The following is a 23,379-nucleotide window of genomic DNA, read 5'->3' as shown; positions in this document are numbered from 1 at the left end:
ACAGACATACACACACCCAAACACACACACACACACACAATGATATTGTATGCGCGCTATGCTAGGCAAAGGAAAGACGAAGAAAATAAAAAAAGCTGTTTCTACCCCCCCCCCCCTCCTTCACTCGCATTCCCTTATTTTAAAATATTTCCTCTAAGGGGTAATGTTTGGGGGGGGGGGGGACATTAAAGAAGAATTAAAATAAGAGAGGGTAGGTTGAGTGATGGAGAGGAATGAAAAGGGGAAAGGATGGCAGCAGCTTTTGATCACTAACATTTAATACCTTTTGAGAAGTTCTAAGCCTACAGAGTAACAGGATTAGGACTTGTTTTTATCTTCTCTACACCTAGCCCTACCCTCTGCCCTTCCTTGCTAGCCAGCCAACCTGCCTGCTAGGTACCCGCTAGATATCTAGCTATCTTCTCTATACCTCCACTTGCTATCCTACACCACCAAGGGGAGGGGGGCGAGTTATAAAACACCCCCCAAATAAAGTGATATTACAAACATTCCCCTAAAAGGAAAAAAAATAAACAATAATCCGAAGAATTTGCTGATATTAATACACAAAATTTTACTCAAAAAAATTCAGGTAAATACTAAAATTTAGTGATTTTAAAAAGTGAACTTTTAATGCAAAAATATAATCCATAATTAACAATATAATAATGTGATTAAAAACAGTGTTGATGATTATAAATTAATAATGTTAGCCTTACCCAAATTTGGGATGGGAAAAGCTTGTTTAATTGTTTAGTAAGATTATCTTAAAATAGGATTAAATATTTCAGCCCCCCATATATACATACAGCTTCTAGCTTGGCTGCAGTTAGACATCACATTTTGAAAGTATTGCTCTATTAGATACCGTGAAACTAGTTATTTTGTTAATAATTTGGTTTAATTGGGACCGTTTCGAAAACTCTAATGGAAAACCTTAGTTTTAAAGAAATATTTCAGTGATCGTATAGGAATCAATATAATTATTACTTGGATATTGCACTACATTATCATGCACTCTAATAATGTGATGCAGATGCTTGCAGCTGGCTGAAATAACCCCTATTCACCACCTTTACCCCGTTCCCTCCCATCCTACTGGATAAACGGGCTGACCCAAAAATGAGGTCCATGTTGTTTAAAGATTTATTCATCTTAGGGAACAAATCATACATTATAAAATAATTATACATAAGAACAATTTTCATTAAAGGAATAAATCATACATTTAAATAAAAAAAAAACATGAATATTTTAAAGAATAATAAAAACATTAAACTAACTACGCATTAATGTTAAACATTTGTTAATAATTAGTAAATTGTCACATCGACATAGGACCCGGGGGGGGGGGGCTGGGGTCAGGAATGAGCTAGGCAAACTCACAGTGGGCTATAGTGTGCACTTACATATAGCATTCATCAGTATTTCTTCATTAAATACTGGAAAATAGTCCATGTTAGCATCTACATCCATTGTATAGGTTTATAATCGTAATATTTCATATATTGGTCATAAAATCCACGTAAATATGAAATTTGATACCTAATATTACGTTAGAACCTCCCCTCCCCCCCCCCAAAAAAAAAGGAGCAGCATACTAAAGCTATTCAAATACTTTCAAATACACCCAAAAAATCACACTTTAGACCAATATTATGTTTTTTTTAAGCTTTGATAATTAGGAGGGGAATAAAATGAGGGGGGGGGGAATACAAATATACCAAAATGTTACATGATTTGATTTTATTAAAATCGCCAAAACTGGTCCAATTTATCCATATAAACTAAATTAGTTTTACGGTATCAACGTTAAAAAGTTGTTAAAAGTTATATAAAAGATTTGAAGTTATAAGTTATATTAAAAAAGAATTAGCAGTGGAAGACAGGCAACGATTTAAAGCTAAAAAGTATCATTATTAAGACTTAAAGTATTGTTTTTTTTTTTGCATGTTTACAATGTAATACAATGGAGGAATTTTTACTTTAGGTTTAGGAGGCAAACTAGCATAGTATTAATGACAGCTTTCCGTAGATATTAAAATTAAAAATTTTTAGAATAAAACAAGTTTTGTTAGCTTAGAGGAGCCAAAGGCCCGGGTAACAAAACTGGTTTAAATAACGTGATTTTTATTTGATATTCGTGGAAAATTGTATGTAATACGATGCTATACACCATTTATCAGTATGGCTGGGAACCGTTTATAAGTCCAGCGGATGATGTTCGGTTTCGACTCCATACTGGAATGGTTTTTCTTTGGCTGCCCTTTGCTACTATTTGTTTTTTAAGAAACTTTTTAAGTCATAAAAATGTGACTATTAAAGAAGTGAAAAGTAATTTTAATATGAAATAAAAATGGATGCCTTATCAGAATTAGAAATGTAAGAGTTTTAATATTTTAGATAAATTTCAACATTATAAATATACTTCGATAAATGATACAAATTAGATCGTCCTATTGATTTAAAGCACTGTCCTTAATTTCATGTTTAAGTGTACATTTATGTAAAAACTATATAATATTATCAAAAAATTCGTCGGTTTTTTAACCATTTTTAGCTTTTTGGAAACCAATATATTACTGTCAGTTTTGTTGGCCCTGATGGACCCTAGGTTCGGGTGTACAAAGCAGGGATAAAACTTATCATTTTTTAAGGAAAATTCTAGATAACAAGACATTATGCATGATTTTTGAACCAGTTTTAATCCATCGGAAATTAATCGGTTTTAGTGCCTATTTCTCTTTTAAATGAAAAAAATTAATAGGATATTAATATTAAAAGGGTTAAATTAATGAAAGAATATAAAAAACCAGTTCTAATGAAGCAATAATTATCATGGTTTCGTACTAGGAAAATTGTATTCAGCAAAAAATAAGGGGATCACCCGGGCCTCCCCCCCCCCCCTTGCACACACACATTATAGATAATTCTATTTGATATTTTTCCATAACCACCGCAAAATATGATTAAACCATTAAAAATGAAAATTACACTGGTACCCAAAATTTTAAAACCACTCATGAGTTAGCTTTCAACCAATAATCTTAATCTATCCAAGGAGTAATTTTGTTTATGTTACTTTGGGATTTACACCAATTATTGTACTATTTTTTCCTTAAGATCCCTAACAAAAACAAATGTAAAAAGAAAGGCACCAGTATTGCTCATAACAGCCAAAATTTAAATTCCAATTACTAGCTATCAATAAAGGTACTAAGAAAGAGAGGGAATGTCTGATTGAGCCAATAAATGAATCGCATCGGAGCATACATGAAATCTCATTGGTTGAATTAAACTGAAGTTTTCTAGATTTTTTATTGGAGTTAATTAGAGCTATTCTTTCAACTTTTACTCGAATCAAGTCCATCACATGAAGTACTGCCTTCATATTGTTGTTTCACATCTATGTTTTATCTGTGCATTAATAATAAATATGCTTCATCTATTGCAATTATTGTAAAATATAAAAATCCCTTTATGAATTTAAGTTCATAAAATCATATTTTTTTCTTGAGTTTCTATTAAAACAAAAAAAATAATATCTCGGACTTCAAATGTACATGATTCATAATCTTTAATTCGTAATTCGTATCTATTATAAACATTTAAAATACATAAATTCATATGTTTGTTTCATGTTTACCTCGAAATTAATTATATAAAAATAAAATAACAACAAATAGCAATACAACAGTACGTTCGTTACGTTTTCAACAGGACCTAGCGTTGTACTGTGTATACACTGTACACATATGGGAAAGGGAAAGGGCATATTTTTTTTCATTTTGTTCATATAAAGAGTCAGCTGTAAATAGTCGCATTTCTTAAGATAAAGCTTTTTCACGTAAATTATATCGTGTTAAAATTTATTTTCTAGTATAGTGTAAACCATATTACAAATCCTTTAATAAGTTAGCTATGAATTGTTGAATTCCTTAATATAAAGTTAGCTTTCTAGAAATTATATACTCGAAAAATTTTAAAGTTTTTTGTCAGCTGGAGGAGTTCCTTTGTCAGATTTACGAAAAAGGGGTTCACACTATAGTTCTTCTCTCCTATTTCTATTTAGCTATCAATTACTGTATGGTCGTGTTTTAATATTTTTTTTGTTTTCTCCTTACAACAATTAAATTCATAAAAATGCTTTCGTTTCATTTGTATTTCGTATTATCCTTAAGACTTTAAAAATGTTTCTGTTTGAATGTTTTACTTTGTTTTTATAAAATTCAACAATTTTGTTTTATTTTAGCCAATATTATTTAGGGGAATTGATAGTTTACCCTTAACACCTTTCCTGGTAATAAAACCATATAGAAATTAATAAGAAATTAGGATAGCCCCCGTTAGAAAAATATTTCTTGTGAAGTGGTAATAGAAAAAGCTTTTATTGATATTAAAATCGTTTAAAAGAAGTTGTAGTAAAAAGACAAATGACGTCTTTAAATAGCGTAGCATAAATTTTAAAAGAAATTAAAACATACGGTCATAGTGAGTTATAGAAGATGCCCCTTGGTCAGAGAAATCTTTGAAATATATATAAAAAAGTAACAGGATATCTGACTGTCTGTATGTCTCAAAAATACTTTTGGGTGGAGTGGGGAGAAGGGGGGGGGGGGAATGAACCACGAGAAGATAAGCAGTGAGGGAGCAGACATTGGACTGTAAATTATACTGAAACCCAGCAATATGTATGTACAAATTCTTTTCTTCGTTGGCTAAAAATTTTGGATACTCTTTAAAAATTTTGATTGGTTGGTAACTACAAACTCGAAGTGTCCAAAACTATTCCATCACAGAAGGATAATTTTGTTCATCCTAATTGAATGTATTACATCAATTTATCGTCCATTGTCTTATCCCTTAAGATCCCTGCATATCAGGGACTTTGTTATTAAATTTTAATTTTATCATCAAAATTACAATTTCAACAATACCAAATTAAGATCAATTTATTTTAATTTTATCATGAAAAATGTTTTATAAAAAATACAAAATAATCTATATAAAAATAGCTAAATAATTAGAATAATTTAATAATAATGTAACTATAGAATGATATAGAATACGTGAATATATTGCCAGGGGAAAATTTGTTGTCAATTTAGGGTGCTACTATGGACCTCATTTATTGGCCACTTTGTTCATCCAGTGGGAGGGGAGGGGATAGGGTAAACGGAGTGGATGGGAGTTCATTATTTTAGTTTCATCATTAATATAGCGTTAGATAATTTTATTAATAATTCTAATGTCATAAATAGGCACTTCTATGTGGATCGGGAATCTTAAGGGATAAGACATTCAAAAAAAATGTATGTACTGTACACCCCCAATAAGATGCTGTACGTATTGGTGCAAAAAATGGGGACAATCTTTAAATTGATTTGACGGGGCTGTTTATTTACGTCACAAGTGAGGGGAAAGAAAAGGGAAGGAGGAAAGAAACCCTCTAGAAAAGAGATGGGGGTATGACGTCACACGCCAAAACAATTTGAAATTTGTCCCCATTTTTTGCACCATTACGTACAGCATCCCCCAATAATGATGAACAAAATTACCAATACTGTATATCAAAACCATTGGTGTAAAAGTTTGGAAAAGAAATAATTTAAATCTGAAAGGATTGTAAACCAACGATTGAAACAACGTGTTTTATAAAATTTTGGGGACCAGTATTCGAGTATTCGAAATAAAATTTAATTGTTAGTCGTTATAATTAAAATAATAACAAATAAGGTTCCTGCCTCACTTTTTTTTACTTCTCCGTTTAAACATTTTTAAATTTATAAATTTTAAATTATTAAATAGCCCCACCCTTGCTAATTAGAGATAGAAAAAGAGATGTGGCACCTGCAAAATAACTTTTTTACAATCAACTTTTTCCAAAGATAAAAGGAATATTGAAATTATTAAAATGAAGATTTTAGATATTCTAATTTCATGTGAACATCTCTTACTAAGCTGAACTGATCGTTCGACACAATGGCAGGAAATTTCTCCATTGGTCTTTTCAATAAAAAAATCAAATTTGATAAATTAATGTTTTTCTAATTATTCAAATTCGTGCATTGCTTATATTTTATCTTGAGTTGGGCAGAACGTGTCAGGGGGTTTCAAGATTCGTAAGGGTTGTGTCAAAATTTTTGAGGGAGCTTTGCGCACGCCCCTGGCAAAATCTTTACACGTAAATAATTCTACAGTGGGCTATAAATTATAAAAATTTGTTGGCTTAAAACATTGGAGATTTTTAAAACTTATTCATGACTTCATTATTCAAACTTAAAGTTTCCAAACTTTTACACTAATAATTTTAATCACTAAAGGGGTAATTTTGTTAATCATACTTTTTATTCATTGTCCATGGACTTATACCTTAAGTTCTCGGATAAATATAAATAGAATTGTTGGTTGAAAAGTTTGAACATTGCTGGATAGTACAACCTAATTAACAGAATTAATAAAAGCCAACAAAAGTAACACTTTTATATTGTAATATTTTTTAACGTTTATGTTGTGATGACATTTGGATGTAAAAACGTACTAGTTACCGTAATTATAGAGATGTTACGCTTGTAATACCGATGTTCATTATACTAATTGGCCCTTGTTTAAGGAATATTTAGATTTTAATACTCTCTCTATTAGGTAAATATTATAAAAAGGACACTATGATAGTTTTAAAAAGATAGGAAAATTCTTACAAAATGTTGAGTATTACTTTTAAACCCCCATTTATTTTCGATTTCAAGGGATAAAAACAATGGAGATAAACTAATGTACACCTACAAGTTCAGTTCAGTTCAGGCGCGTCTCTCTTTTGGACTGTGGAGTCCAGAGAATACGGCCACCCTGCTCCTCCATGAATTCCTTTTTTTGGCAAGTGCTTCAGCTTCTCCCCATGTTAATTCCAAATTAAAGAGGTCCTTTTCAGTGCTCCGACGCCAGGTCATTTTTGGTTGTCCCCGTTTACGTTTACCAGTGGTGGGGTTCCATTGTAAGCACTTTTTTGGAAACCTATTTTGTTCCATTCTAAGCACATGTCCTAGCCACCTTAGTCTTTTAAATTTCACTTCTGCTTCAATACTATTGCACTTGGTCTTAGCATACAGCTCAATGTTTGATATTTTGTTTGGCCAGAATATTTTGCAAATTCTTCTTAGGCAGCTATTGTGAAATGCATTAAGTTGATTTGATTCAGTTTTCACAGTTCTCCAGCATTCAGCTCCATAAAGAAGAACTGATTTCACATTACTGTTGTAAAGTCTGATTTTTGTTTTCAGAGCAAGTTTCTTTGAATTCCAAACGTTGTGTAGACTGTTGAAAGCAACCCTAGCCTTATCAATCCTGGTTTTAACATCAGCTTTTGAGCCATTTTCACTGCTGATAACACTCCCCAAATAGGTGAATTTGTTGCTTTGTTTCAATTGTTCACCATTTATTGTTATAGTTTGATCAGGGTTTGTAGGTATATTCATAATTTCAGTCTTCTTGACATTAACAAAGAGCCCGACTTGTCCTGCGTATTTGACTAGTCTATCTGTCTTAGCTTGTAGATGTTTAATTGTTTCTGAAATCAGTGCCAGGTCATCAGCAAAGTCCAGATCTTCTAGGTGTCCTAGTATGCCCAGCTGGAGACCACGTTTTTTGTCCTCTGTGGTTTTCTTCATCACCCAGTCAATGACCAATATAAATAGAATAGGTGATAAAATGCATCCCTGTCTAACTCCAGTGCTTATTTTAAAGAAATCAGATGTCTTATTGTTTCCAACTGAAACACAGGCTTGGAAGTTGTCATAAAATTTAGTTATCATAATTATCATCTTTTCAGGTATACCATAACTTCTTAGTATTTTCCAGAGTGTTTGTCTGTGTATGGAGTCAAAGGCCTTAGAGAAATCAACAAAATTTACATGTAGTGGCTTGTTAAATTCAACACATTGTTCAATAACTGTCCTAAGGGTGAAAATTTGGTCAACACAGCCTCTTCCAGCACGGAATCCAGCTTGTTCTTCTCTTAGTTTATTGTCAATTTTCTCATCAATTCTGTTTAAAATAACTTTACATAGGACCTTGCTTGGGATAGAAAGCAGCATAATTCCTCTCCAATTATCACAATTGTTCAAATCTCCCTTCTTAGGTAGTTTTATGATAATACCTTTAGACCAGTCAGTTGGTATCTTTTCTTGTCTCCAAATTTTATCAAAGAGATCAGTCAGAGTCCTAGCAGAAAGATCTATGTCTGCCTTAAGCATTTCGGCAGTTATCAAGTCAGGTCCAGGTGCTTTGTCATTCTTTAGACTATGTATAGCAGCTTTAACTTCTTGAATAGTTGGTGGTCTTGTGTCTATGTCTATTTCATGTCCTGGTTCTGGTTCAGCAGTAATTTCAGGTTCAGGTCTGTTCAACACTTCTTCAAAATGCGATTTCCACCTTTCAGCAACTTCTTTTTCTGTAGTGAGTAATTTACCATCTTTAGCCTTGATAGTTTCACCACTCTTTTTGTTATATTTGCCACTTAATTGCTTGGTTATGTTGTATACTGTTTTCATGTTACCGAAGTCAGCTGCTCTCTGGGCCTTTTCAGCCATATTGTCAATGTAATCTCTCTTGTCTTTCCTTGTGCGCTTTTTGACTTCTTTGTCTTTAGCAGTATATTCAGCTCTTAAATTGCCCATGTCAGCCAAATGTTGAGCATTATGAATTTTGTTTTTAAGCTTCTTTCTCTCTTCTATTTTGTTCCATGTTTCTTCAGAGATCCAGTCCTTTTTCTCTGGTTTCTTGTGTCCTAGGATTTCCTTAGCAGTAGATTGAAAGTTTTCTTTAATTGAAGTCCATGTGATCTCAGTCTCGTCATTTAGGTCCTCTAAGACTTGAAATCTATTTCTGAGTTTTAAGACAAATTCATTCTTTATCACTGGGTCCTTTAATCTTGAAGAATCATATTGTCTACCAATCTCACTCTTTTTATCATGGCCAGTACGCTTCAGCTTTAATTTAATCTTACTGACAACTAGTTCATGGTCACTGAATATGTCGGCTCCTCTATAGCTCCTACAGTCTTGCATTGACTTGACCCATTTTCTATTGATCATAATATGGTCAATCATGTTTCTTGTTTGTCCATCAGGTGTTGTCCAGGTATATTTGTGAATGTTTTTGTGTTGGAATAATGTACCTCCTACGACCATATCATTATTTAAACAGAATTCAAGTAAAAGTTCTCCATTTTCATTTCTTGTACCTATGCCAAAGTGTCCCATTGCATTTTCCACTCCAGTCCTGTCAGTTCCTACTTTAGCATTCATATCTCCAAGAACTAGACACATGTCATGTTTGGGTACTGAGTTTCTGATTGATTGCAGTTGATCATAAAACTCTTGTTTTACTTCTTCACTTTTGTCATTTGTTGGGGCATAGCATTGGATAAGGGTCAACTTGCAGTGCCTTGATTGGAATCTAGCCTTAATTATTCTGTCTGATATAGGTTTCCAGTCTATTAGTGAATTGACATGTCGTTTTTGAATAATTATAGCAACCCCATACATATGTTGACTTTCATGACCAGAATAAAGTATTAGGTGGCCATCTTTGGTTGTGGTTTGTCCTTGTCCTGTCCATCTACATTCTGCAATTCCAAGTATTCCGATATTGTAACTTGTCATTTCTTTAACTACTTGGGCTGTTTTAGTTGACTCATACATTGTTCTAACATTCCAGGTCTTACAGCTTTGCTTAGAACTTATACAAGTATTATAAACAAAATTACCCCTTGAATAGAATAAAAATAATAGTAGAAAAGTGAAGGTTTGTACTATAAAATCAAGATATAACAAAAGTCTCAAAAGTTTTTTAAGCTAAGAAATGAGTATAAAATTTTTTTCCTGCCCAATATGATTTACAGTTCAATGTTATCTCCCTCCCATTACATGTGCACAGACAGAAGAGAGAACATAAAGCTATTATAAGGAAAGTTGAAATTGAACACTGAATTGAAAACTTTGTGTACTTTTCTTAAATCTTGATTGGTTGGCTCAAACTAGAAGTGTCCCAACTTTTCAACCTTTAACTTTAATCTACAGAATGTATAATTTTGGTTAACATAATTGGCCACAATTAACAAATATCAATTTATCATTCATTGTCTTATCCCTTATCCAAACATAACGGACCAAAAGACGTATGGACATATCTAAATTAAAGGGAAGCTGCGCTTCTCCTAAAAAAATATTAAGGATGAATTTTTAAAAAATAAACGCAAGGACTATCCTTTTTATATTTATATTAGTTAGAAAACGAAAAGTAAGGATTTACTTTTTAAATCCGAGGATTTTTTATCATGACTCCTTTTCTTCATATCGATTTAGTTGGCGCAATAGACCGGGCATTTTATTAATTTATAATACGCCATAGACTGGTTATTTAATACTTAAAGATTTTTCAGTTTCGGCATGTAAGAAATGTCCTCTCTATGTAAAACTTTTAATAATGATTTCTAAAGCGATTGGGAAAAATTTAAATAACAACCCTATAATCATTTCTTAAACGCCTATAGTCCATTTGAAACGTCTTAATTTCTTAGCTTTTTATTATCCAATTTTCTTGCTTTTTTGAAGATGGATTGATACCTTGGACGACTAGGCATAATGTTATTTACAAAGCTTTTGTGTATACATTTAGAACCATGAGGAGTTTTATTAAACAAGTTTTATCATTCGTTGGCTTAAAACCTTTCCGGACTTTTATTAAATATTGATTGATTGGTTCAAAAATGCAGTATCTAAACCATTTAACTAATGATTTTAATCTACAGATGGGGTGATAGTAATACTATTAGTGTACGTCAAATTACCATTCACTATTAGATCCGTGGTTTTTTATTAAAAATTCCGGTTTATGGCGTATTTAGTTATTATTATTGAATATGTACCTCGTTAGAAAGCCATGAGTAAAGATTTAATAATAATTATTTCAGTTTATTTTCATACGGCTTTTTGATAACAACATTTATCTGTAAACTTTTATTTTCATCAAAAAAGGTATTTTTTCTTGAAATATAATAAATACAGATTTATATGTACTAGAAATCATAAGGGATTGGACAATGAAACATTAATTGTTATACAACCCTACTGATAAGAAACAAAATTATCCCTTTAATTTTTGTTGATAAAATGTATTGCTTGAAATATTCGGACACTTCTAGTTTGGAACCAAATAATGTAGTAAACGTTTTTGAGTCAGCAATTTTGAGAACGTGTTTATTAAACTCTCTTATATGGAATTAAATTTAAAAGGATAATCATATCATTGAAAATTTGTATCAATAAAGCTAAAAAAATAATATGTTTAATATGGACTTTCTGGTAATGATTATAGAGTTGCTAATGCTATGCTTTTAAACCATTCCACATTATCACAAGAATCACCACAAAATGAGCTATCCTTTTCAGTCGAACCGACGGAAGGACCAATCCTAATTGTAGAAAAGCTTCGCCTTTATATGTAATCAAATGCTTTAAAGATATCAAAAATACAGTATTTTAGATATTTTTCCAATTGCACTTGAAATATTACTAAATTATATAACAATTTATTTTTTGAAAAATTACATTTTTAAACAATAATTTTTTACCAAGTTAAATTTTTTTGTCTAAATCACATATTTCTTCTATATCTATGTAAATTTAGCCTTGAAAATTTTACAGGATTTGGTTCAATACCATTATTAGAACTGCCTTATAGAGTCTTTGTAATTCTAGTAGTATTGCAAGGGAGTAGTGAATATTATCAGACACTAAATTATTCTGGTGCCCAAAGTTTTATTAACACGTTCTCTCATTCGTTGGCTCACAAACTTTACGTAATTCAATCAAATTTTGATTGGGATATCTACAAAATACGTATCAATTTTGTTTGTCGTAAATGGGGTTTACAAAAATATATTGCCAATTGTCTTATCCCTTAAATCCTAAATTTAGTAGCAGTTAGAATAATCCTTAAAACCGAAACCTATGGGGTTAATATGCCTTATTCCAGGGGCAAAATTTCCTAGGGGCTAGGAGCGTAGCAACTTGTTTCAAAATAAAGTTTTTAAAATAATTATTTTGTTAAAACCTTAACATAAACAAAAAAAACGATATTACACTAAGTGACTAAATTTACATTAAAATTATTAAATTACTTTTTATAACACAAGATTCATGATTTTTTTACCATAATGATTCTTAGTTTGAAAACAATCAAACAATTTCACTATGATTAACTCCTAAAGAGGCTGATTATAGACTAACAAGTAGTAATAGATATTTATCGCATCGCATTATAGACAGCTTTTAGTTGATATTCAAATGAAAAATTATAAGATTAGATCCAGTTTTGTTTGACCCTAGGGGCCGTAGGCCAGGGCTAACGAAATTGGTATCATTTATCATTGTCTATCTATCTGTATGTAATATCTGTCTGTCTGAAACATTTTTGGGTGGACAGCTGAAACTTTTTGTGAAGATTCCTTAAATACAAGCAACTATTAAGCTTTTCTATAATTAGGGTCGGTCCGCCCGTCCGTCCGTACGTCCGTCTGTACGTCTGTAACGGATAGCTGGTAATATTCTCTTAGAGTTTTTTTTTATTTTGAAAATTTGAGTACCCCCCCCCCCCTTCCCGACAGCGAACTATGAAAATGTAAGTATGTCCATAACCATTATCCTGTATCTAGCAGTTTTTCAACAAATTTACTTATTATTTTGCTTCGACTCTTATATATTTATATTCTGATCATTCAGTTCTGACACTATACTAGTGTTAATGTCCGTTTGTCCTACCGTTTCAGTGCTTCGCTTTTATGGATTTTGTCATCCTTGTTTACTTAATTATGCTACAAAAAAAACATAATTATATGTATTTCCATATGAAGGTTTTGTGATTTTATATTTATGCTGTGTCTTTTCTATTTGTATATGACCACTGAACATCTAATCTAAATTTCACTTTTTCATTTGTTCGTTTTTCCAGCAATGAATTTTTGTTTTTCGCTTCTTATGTATGTTGTCATCCTTGTTATTCAGGGATAAGGGATAGGAAACCTGGCCATTAATTAGGTCCCGGCCTAGATTCTAAAGGGATATTGCAACTATTACAAATTACTATCAAACTGGCGGACGCTCCCAAGTAGCTATAGCTCTAAACCAATAAGAATCGGCCTGTTTTTAACAACCAATCACCAATTGGCGAAAATTTTAGAAGCAGACAATTCTTGAAAAAATAATGATTTCGTCTGCTACTAAAAAATAAATATAAATGGTGCACAGTGAGCCCAGGAATCCAACTTTGTGGAAAAAATTATTTATGCCCAAAATCGAACTTTAGAAAATTAATTATTTTAGAAGTCCATGTTAAAATTCATCATATTAGAGGAGGTTTGCCATTTTAAATTAATGAAAAATTTAAAAAAATAAAGTTTTTATGGCCTTCTGAAGTTGTTACCCTGGAATTCACGAAATTTAGATACAAAAATCTCCCCAAAAAAATATTTTTAAATTTTTTTTTGTTTTACTTGCCATTTAATCAAATATTAACTTAGGACGTAATGTAATAACATTTTAGAAAGGTTGTGTAATTATCTAACGCTGGATAACAAGAAACTAAATAGTTTTGTATAAAAAAAAACCTCTTGAATCCATATTAAAGAAAGTTGGTGAAAATGCAAAAAAAAGCACGTTGAATATTTTTTTAAGCTCTGATTCAAATACCTTGATCTTTTTAGCAACGAGGTGAAAATTTTTAGGATGAAGTTCTAGCATTAATTAGGCAATATATAAGAGGATCCCATTGGTCTTATCAACTTTCACTTAGTTGCTTAACCTCTATAGATATTTTTGTAAAGGTCGTTTTAAGCTATTTTTAGTGTATAATCCTTATATAATTTGTTGCTGGATTTCATTATAGAGAAAAATCCTTTTACAGGGTAAAAATCTGGCAAAATGCCTTTCCGAAAAATCATGGCATAAAATTTTCCCACCAGTGGTGGAAAAGTTAGAGCACCTCAAAATAAAATTTTACTATGCCCTTGTGTATTGGACCCTGAGGGCCTCCTGGAGGGGCTACCAGAAATCTGAAGGTATCTTTAGAACCACAATGGCCGGCTCTAACTGCACTCAGAAGAAGTCAGAGATAATTGCCGGCCGCCTTCCGTCCTTTAATTGGCGGCAAAGTTAGCACACCAAAAAAATGACAATTTTTTGTTGTGTTTTTTGCACACAGGGCGGCGTGTGTTTGTGGCGCAGCCACGTGTATTACCACTTTTTTGTAGGTCATTCCAAGCCGGATTGGCGGGTGTGCGGCCAGAGGTGGTCTGACTGGCCGTTTGGCCGACAGCCGCAGTTAAAGGTCGCAAAAATTGTCAAAAATTGAAGTTTTTGAGGATTTTTGGCATGCCAGTGCAGCCAGACTGCTTGGCTGACAGGCCTGGGACACATGTCACCTGACACACTGGGCCATTGCCCATCTTTGCTATTTTTTCCACAAAATTGGATTCCTGGGCTCACTGTGTGGTGTTAGATCACATTAGCTTAATTATTAAATCTGCTTAGAGTTAAACATTAAAAAAGGGCCATATAGAAAAAACAAAAATAACGGGATTATTTTTTGGAAAGGAGGTAGCTACGAATTTTCATTTGGTAGTTTATAAATTAGATGTTGTATTTTGAATTTTAAAAATTTAATACGGAATTGATACAACACTTTAACCCTAATATATGTACAATACACAATACAACACAGTACAAATATATCACTACATATAGTATCCAAAGAATACTTGATAGAATGTTACCCAAGTGCATATTAATTTATTTATTTTGAATTTTAATTAGCAATGAAATTTTCAAATAAAATTTTTACTCATTAATAAAAATGCAAATAATACAAACTAAAATCTGTCTGAGGGAAACCCAACGATAGCTTTCTGACAATTCAATTTACCAAAGTAAAAGATAAAAAAAATTTGGGAGAAAAAAAACTTCATTTTAACAAAAGCCATTAATATATAGGTTTATAAAAAGTTATGTTTTTTACTTTAAACTAGCTACCTGAATTTGATTCTATACTTTATCTACACACTCACACACAGCTTTTTTATTAGCGTTTTATACGAAGCACTGCGCCATCCCAAAACTGGTTTATTAGGCTAGAAATAGGCCTAGGCTTGAAATAGGCCTGAAATAATATTTTCCTACGTTTCCCATCCCTTATCCCTGTTGTTATTAGATATTAAGCGGGGTGTTTTAGGGTCCTTCTCTTTCAGTTTTTAACACCATCTTATCTTATCCCAATTAATGTATAAAAATAGATGGATAACCCAGACAACTAGTTACAGTGGTGAGGATCATTTTCTTCTACTAGCAAATTGCTTTCTGCTTTTCTTTAGCGACATGGCTGTGTTAATATATTGGCTGATATATTCAATTAAGAGTCCATTAAGTTTTTAAAGCAACAAATGAGAGAACTTGCTTTTAAAACATTGGGTAGTAGTGTAATTTACAGCTTAATGTCTCCTTCCCTTCCGAATCAAAAGCAGAATCAAATGGATATAGATTAATTTATCCTCCATTGTCCTATAAATACCTGTCTTAAATGCAGACTCATTACCTTGTACAGTTAAGACTTATAAACAAAGGTTATTATATCAAAGGGTTGGTTGTCTGTATGGATATTGTGTAAGGATGGGGGAAAAATGGTTCTAGAAACTAATTTTAGTTTAGGCAAATTATTGATGGATTCAAGCTAAGTGTTTTCTCAAAAATGTTAAAATGTTATAATAATTTAAAATAAAAGTTTCAGAACTTATAGATAAGAATCGTGCAATCAAAGGTATCTCTGCTTAACCCTGAAAAAATCCTACCTTAATTTTATAAGAGAAGCTTTTCTGAAAATCACAACTAAACTCATTTACTTGGTTTCAGTCCGTCGGTTATGCTGTTATTTACTCATTATGTCAGTTTGTCCATCCATAATTTTTTGCTTCCCAATCTATTGTCATTGTCATCATAGTTTAAAATAATTTTGTTCTTGCTAAAAACAATATTTTAGTTGTATTTCTAGAAATAATAAAACCTTGTTTGGGGGGAGATGAATTAAGTTAAAAAGGGGAAAAATGTGACAGAGAAAGTTTGTATCGGAGGGTGGAGGGGGGGGGGAGGTTTATGCCCCAACAGGAAAAGAGTAGCAAATTGGTTTGTTAAGGGGGGGGGGGGGATTGGGAACCCCCACCCCTCCCTCTCTCTTTCCCTGCGGATTATCGAAGTCTATTGAACCAAATAATGAACAAATGATTAATCCCTTGTTTGCCGAGTTTCTCTTTTCCATCACCCCCCCCCCCCCCTATACTTTTATATCATCCCCAAAAATTACGCTTCCATTTAAAAATACCCCCCCTTCCCTCCATTAGAAATTTTTTACACTCTACCTCCCCCCTCCATCACGCCCAAATATTGCGTGGAAAATAGGCAGATGCCCCTTAGACTCAATTTTTTAAAGCGAAGCTTTTCTACAATTGTCTGTATAATTGAATAGGTCTATTTGTAATTCCTTGTACAATAAGGCAACATTTTATAAATAAAATTGTCAAAAATCAAAATATTCAGCATTTTCAACAATTTTTAAAGCGCTATCATTTGTTTGATTGTCTAATTTATTAAGATTTGCTTTTAAAATGTTTTCATCCTTGTTTTATAATCCTTCGTTTACCCCCTTTTTATATATATTGCTTCCCTCCTATATATTGTGAGAAAAGGGGGGTAGGGGGACATACATACACCCCCCCCCCCCGGAATAAACAGGGTACATTAATTGTCATACTGAGAGAAAAAGAAATGCGACATGCTATGGAGAAAGAAATCGACAAAATTTTACATTCTTGTTTTTTAAAAAATATTTCTATTCCATGATTGGTAATCAAACCCTGTGGAGCCTTATTTTATCCATTTGGGGCTAGTATAACCTCTTAACCTTACCTAACCTAACCTTAACCTTAAATAAGTTATTCAAATTTTTTCTGATTAAATTAAATTTAAAAATTAATAATGCATTTTTGCAAAGATTGTTTTAAATGATTCACTTTGCGTTTTAAAAATTCCAGAAAGTGTTGTTCAATCAAATGATTGGTTGTCTGTTTTGCTCCTTCCAGTGATTGCTTTTTTTAATTATTGATTAAAATTTAGGGACTACTAGAAAAAGTCTTGCAATAAAATGCATAATTAGGAAGAGAGGGAGGGGACATTAGACTGTAAATTATACTGTCCCAAAAGTACTCATTCTTTGGTTTAAAAACTTTAAAGTCATATAGCAAATTTTGATTGGAATGAACAAACTAGAAGTGTCTTACGTTTTCTACCAATGTTTAATTGAGGGTGTACATCAATTTATAATAAATTGTCTTATCACTTTAGATTCCTGATATTTATAACATACAAATAAACTTTGTGTAATCAAAGGGCCTAACAAATAACATTTTTATCCCTTTATCCCCCCCCCCCCTCCCCCTATTATCCGCGGTACCCTTTGCTGTATTATTATTTTATTGACAAATTTTGATATACAGACTCATAATAACAATAATACAAGGATGAGAACATTCATAAGTAGCGAAGCTTAATTTCCTGTGGTTGAAAACCGGTTCTGAGCCATACAGAAAGACCAATTTGGTATCATTTTGTACAAAATAAAATAAAATTCCTAGAAAATTGTCTATAATACGATGAAATAGATTATAAATTTGATTTTAGTGTAAATCTTCAAAGACAAAAAATCAGACGTCAAACTTTAATAATAGGTCAAAAATCTTATTTCTCAATTAAAAAGTGATTCGTAAGAATCACCAATAAAAAGGTTAACTATCTGAAACAGTAACCGAGGAAATATATTTTTATAAATAATTTTCTCATCCTCAATGAGTCTTTTATTTTTCTGTTTATCAAAAGTTTTTTTCCAATCTCTTTCTTTATAAAGTTAGATCCATAAACGATTTTCTGTATTGTCCCTCGATGAAGAGATAATAATATGATTTTGTTCATGCGGAAAGCTCTATTCCTTCTAAGTAAGTTATCATCTTTTTTTAAGGGAACATTAGTGAGAAATTAACGGACGATAAATTGATTTACACCTTAATTATGATGAATAAATTAACCCCTATTAATTAACTTTATTGTTAGATTGTACCAACCAATTAAAATTTAATAAAACTTGGGGAATCAGTTTAATCTTATTAAAATTCTTTTTCAATTACTAAAAAATGTAAATTTAAGTTGCTTTCCCTCAAAGAGCCTATTGAACACTGAATCCCCCAAGAGTGAATATTGTATTTATAAATTTGTTAAAGTAGCAAACAATAACACTTTCGTGGATTTAACTATTTGATTTTGTCAATTGTTATCTTATTTTCATAGGCTTTTAACAAATAGAATTATTTTCAAAAAGCTTTATATTAACATATGCTATTGGTAAAAGACGAGGCAATATATTTTGAAAACAATCTTACGAGCATCTCCATTTTATAAATTAGATGATAAATATATAATTTAAAAGTCGGAGTCGAAATAGTTTAAATATACATGTTCAAATTAGACGTAGTTTGAAATCAATAGGACAACTCAAACATCAAAATAGTTGAAATATTCATTTTCAAATTCATTGTAGTTTGAAATCAATAGGACAATTCAAACATCAAAATAGTTAAACTATACATGTTAAAATTCGACATTGTTTAAAATCAATAGGACAATTCAAACATCAAAATAGTTTAAATATAAATGTTCAAAGTTTGAAATCAATAGGATAACTTAAACATGCTTCAATAATGAGAGCTATTAAAAGGATGAAAATATCCATGAAAGTAAATATCAGATAAAAGACAGATAAAATTAGATATATAATGGGTTTTGCAAACCAGTAGTAACCAAACTTTTTCACTAACATTTCTTACCTACAGATGAAGAAACTTTGTTTATCATAATAATCTATTTATCTTCCATTATCATATCTTTTAAGATCCCTGTTAAAATCAAAGTGAACATTATTTGTGCACTCTCAGAAAATTATCATTATAAGACTAAATTTAGATTTCTAAAATAAACATGTATATTTTTTAACATACTAGCGGCTTCGCCCCTAGCCTCTAGGGGCTTCGCCCTATATAGTTTTGGGAAGTCTACCCTCCTTAATAGAAATATTCAAAAAAATATTCTTTGTTTAATTACTCTGTGGTAAAATTAAACCCAGGTTGTGCCTTTAAGCACAAAAATTTTAATTTGTACAAATTAAACCCATGTTGTTTGCCGTATACACAAAAATTTCAATTCGTAAAAATCAGGCCTAGGTTGTTCGCATACACAAAAATTAAAATTTAAAAAAAAATATTTTGATTTTTTTTTTCGTGGGGGGGGGATTCATGGGGGCTTTGCCCCATGTTGCAGTGGGGTTCCCCCACCCCAATTACTGTTTTTTGTTTTAAAAAAATAAAAAAAAAATTTTGGAAATGGGGATTTTTTTATTTTTTGGGGGGTTGGGGTGTCCCACCCCCCAAGAAAATAGCTTAAAACCACCAGAGGACCAGTAGGTATATTCCCAGAAGGGTAGAGCCCAATTTGATCAGCAGTTACTGAGATTTTACAAAAAAGTGTAAAAAAAAAAATTTGGGGGGGTTGGTTTTTTTATTTTTGGGGGGGTTGGGGGTGTCCCACCCCCCAAGAAAATAGCCTAAAACCACCACAGGACCAGTAGGTATATTCCCTGAAGAGTAGAATCCGATCGGTTCAGTGGTTACCGAGATCTTAAGGGACAGACAGACAGACGGACAGACAGACGGACAGACGGTCAGACGGACAGACATCAAGCTACTTTGTATTATAGATTGAAAAAAATAAAAATAAGGGCAGGAGCTTGTATCTCGTTTGTTTGTTTGCTACTTTATGTCAGGTTAGGTTAGGCTATGTTAGATACTGGGTAGTCCCGCAAGAACCCAAGGCACCGAAGACATAGGCCCCACAGGGTTAGGACCTCAGCATAAGTTAGGAAAAGTAAAATTCCACTTCTCCCTTATTTTTCATCTATTTCTCTACAGGCACTTTGAACGGAAAGCATCTTAAACTTCTTAAAAGTAATAATGATTTTTTTTCTCGCAATTTACTAGTCTAAAATATCTCAATAATTCTCCCTCGAAAAGTTGAAAATCTTATAAAGTTTTGCGGTAGAATAATTTTCTTCTCTTAAAGATTTTATATTTAAAGATAAGTGTTTTCTCCAAGTTTTAATCTGTCTGGTAAAAATACCTAATAGGAGAGTATTGTAGGTTTGGGAGAGGGGTATATATATAATGGCACACAAAGCAGGCTCAAATTTTTGTACAATTTTTAAGGTAAAATTTACATTGGTGTGTAGGTATTTTTTTTTTTTAAGCGAGTGGGGGGCAAATTTTAGTGTTACCATATGTAACGGAGAATATTTTCCTGGAGATTTTTGGCGACCTTTGAAACATTAGATTGAGGTTGGGGCATATCAAATCTTTTGGGGTTTTGAAAAAATTCTTAAGGATACACCCCCTTAGTTTTTCCAAAGTGGTGGTCAACACGTCCACTGAGTCAGGATGGAGAGGACATTGGGCTGTTAATTGCACTAGTCCCCAAAATTTTATATTTATATTAACGTTTTCTAATTTGTTGACTTAACAACTTCTGGGACTTTTATTGAATTTTGATTGGTTGGTTCTTTAAGTTGAGTGTCCAAACGTTTCAACCACTCATTTTAATTTACAGAAGGAGTAATTTTGTCTACCATCATTGCGGAAGTGCATCAATTTATCGGCCATTATCTTATCCCTTTAGATCACTGCAAAATAACACTAATAGAGGGGGGGAAATGTCAATGTTCCAACCCCTCCCAGGAAATGTAACAGATTGTTAGTAAAAACAAACCACACCACCTCTTTAAACTTTTATCTCAAAGACAAACAAAATAAAATAAAATAATTGGACGTGAGGAGGGGGAATTTTCGTAAGTCATTTGAAAATTATAATAAGTAATATTCAGAAATATTTATTTGGAAATAGGAGCCAGCTCAGAATATGATATGCCTAGATGTATATTCCAAAAAATCAAAGATCTTAAGCTTCAGACAGATAGACAAATGGATAGACATACAGACATCATTCTACTTTGTATAGTAGCTGAAAGAATAGATAGACAAGAGGTTGGGTTTTAAAAATTAAGATTTGTGTGACATAAAACTTCATATTTTTGCTGCGCTATATTTAAAAATTGTTGTCCTTTTTACAATTTAATTAGTTAAATATAATTTTTTAATACTTTTGAACTTTTAAAGTACCCTTTTAGGATTATTAAGAATATAACGTTATTTTGTCATTAGAATAATCAATTTTCGAGAAATTTAATAAAACAAATGATTTTCGGTTAAATTAAATTATTTATCTGTATCTCTTTATGATGTTTATAAGTATAAAATCTACTCTATAATTTAAACTGTCCTCCAGAAAACAATTCATGGAAACAGTGGTGGGTTTTCTTAACTGCTGTCAAAGATAAATGTCAAGTATACTAATGTGCATCTACTTTATAACTTACTTAGTCCATATGTTTGTTTTTAGTATCTTTTATATCTAGAAGCTTCGCTTTTTTTTAGATGTTGTCATCCTTGTTTTTATTCCATTTCGTTATTAAAATATTATTTAAGTAATATAGTTTAAATTTTAATTTATTAAAAGTTTTTAAAATGTACCCTATTTTAAAATTGATTAAATTACTGCATATATTCAAATAAAATAATTATACAATTGTTAAGTAAATTATAATATTATCTAAAAGTGAGTAATTGTTTTGTTTTTTATTTGAGGAGGGGAGACTTTAAAAATCTATTTAACGAAAAAGTTACGACAAATTAATTGATTTCTATTTAAAAGTTGTATGTAGATATCAACAAATAAAAAAAGCAAGAGCAGTTTTGTTAGCCTCAAGGGGCTTATTTCTATTTGATATCCGTGGCAAATTGTCATTGTTTTTCAGTATGGTTGAGAACCAGTTATTATCCTGCAGATATTAATCGATTTCAAAGCCATACTGGAAAAACATTATTGCTACGGATTCTAGGGATAAGACAATGGACAATTAATTGATATACATCCCAATGGTGATATACAAAATTACCATTTCTGTAGCTCAATATTATTGGTTTGATTCTTTCTTTTGTGAACTAATCAATCAAGTTGGGATGAAAATACAAAAAAATATGCTAAGGCATGAGAGAGCGATTTAATAAAACTTTGGGTACCTACATTATTATTTACCTCCAATGTCCCCTCCCTACCTGGTTTTTGCCCTTTATACGGATTAAATAAAAAAAAACAATAGAATAATATATTTGTCAAATTATATTTTAATAATTTTAAGAAGATTAAAAAAGATTAAAAACATTAGTAAATTAAAAATAATATATCGATGTCAGCGATTTCGGAAAAAAATATTAGACTATAAGTTATAGTTAATGTACACAAATTATAATAATCACACTCTTTTATTTACTAACTTAAACTTAAAACTTTGGGTACTTGTATTAAAGTTTTATTGAGTGGTACACTACATAAGTGTCTACATTTTTGCACTAATAATTTTAATCTATTGTGTGTTTTTGTTTATCATAATTGAGGAAATCAATTATTTACATTTTTATCAAGAAGGGAGGGGACATTGGACTGTAAATTTCACTGGTACCCAAAACATTATAAATACGCTATCTTCTTTATTGGCTAAAACTTTTGGTAATTTTATTGAATTTTTATTAGTGTGCCAATACTTTTGCACCAATAATTAAAATCCTTTGACGGGTTGTTTTTGTTTATTATCATTGAGAATACAAATTTATAGTCTATTGCCTTATACCTTAGAATCCTTGAAAATTCGAGATAACATGGACAATTAGGTCCGAAACTACCCTAACACAAACTATCCCGCTGTTTTGGTTATATTAAGACCTTGTAATGTACGGGTGGGGCAAATAAGACCGGACAAACTTTAAACGGCCATAGCGCCAAAACTACTTGACCAATCAGGACGTTTGACCCCACTATAAAAAGCTTAGGTAATTACCTTTTAGCATAAAAAAATCTTTGGACGAAGATGGGCTCGTACTCCGATCTGGCCGCGCTTATGTTCAACAAGGCAGATTCGAAATGCGCCGGTTGAATAATCTGGATGCTCGACTAGGGCCCATTGAATCGGATCTCAGCCCATCTGTAGATGAGGTAGAGTTATGCAACTTGCTGGGGATACTGTTAGATACACAAATAAGACACTAGAAAAGACTAGAGCTCTCTATCT

The 23,379-nt window shown here is 31.8% G+C and overlaps 1 protein-coding gene across 3 annotated transcripts in view; it reads left to right on the top strand.

The window, feature by feature from the left end:
* Positions 1-227: 227 nt before the first annotated feature.
* The window catches only part of LOC145328635 (uncharacterized), a 52,525-nt gene continuing 29,373 nt past the window's right edge, over positions 228-23,379 (top strand). For 2 of the 3 annotated variants that reach the window (XM_080172393.1, XM_080172392.1), the window contains exon 1: positions 2,107-2,382. In XM_080172393.1, the coding sequence (XP_080028519.1) occupies positions 2,357-2,382 (26 nt within the window). In that variant the 5' untranslated portion in view covers positions 2,107-2,356. Of the gene's footprint in view, positions 593-2,106; positions 2,383-23,379 lie in introns of those variants that run through there. The other variant, XM_080172394.1, reaches the window with a different exon arrangement.

The sequence above is a fragment of the Acartia tonsa genome, chromosome 9, assembly GCF_053477335.1.
Source record: "Acartia tonsa isolate MP-2025a chromosome 9, ASM5347733v1, whole genome shotgun sequence".
Lineage (NCBI taxonomy): Eukaryota > Metazoa > Arthropoda > Copepoda > Calanoida > Acartiidae > Acartia > Acartia tonsa.
This window is presented reverse-complemented; position numbering and strand designations above follow the sequence as displayed.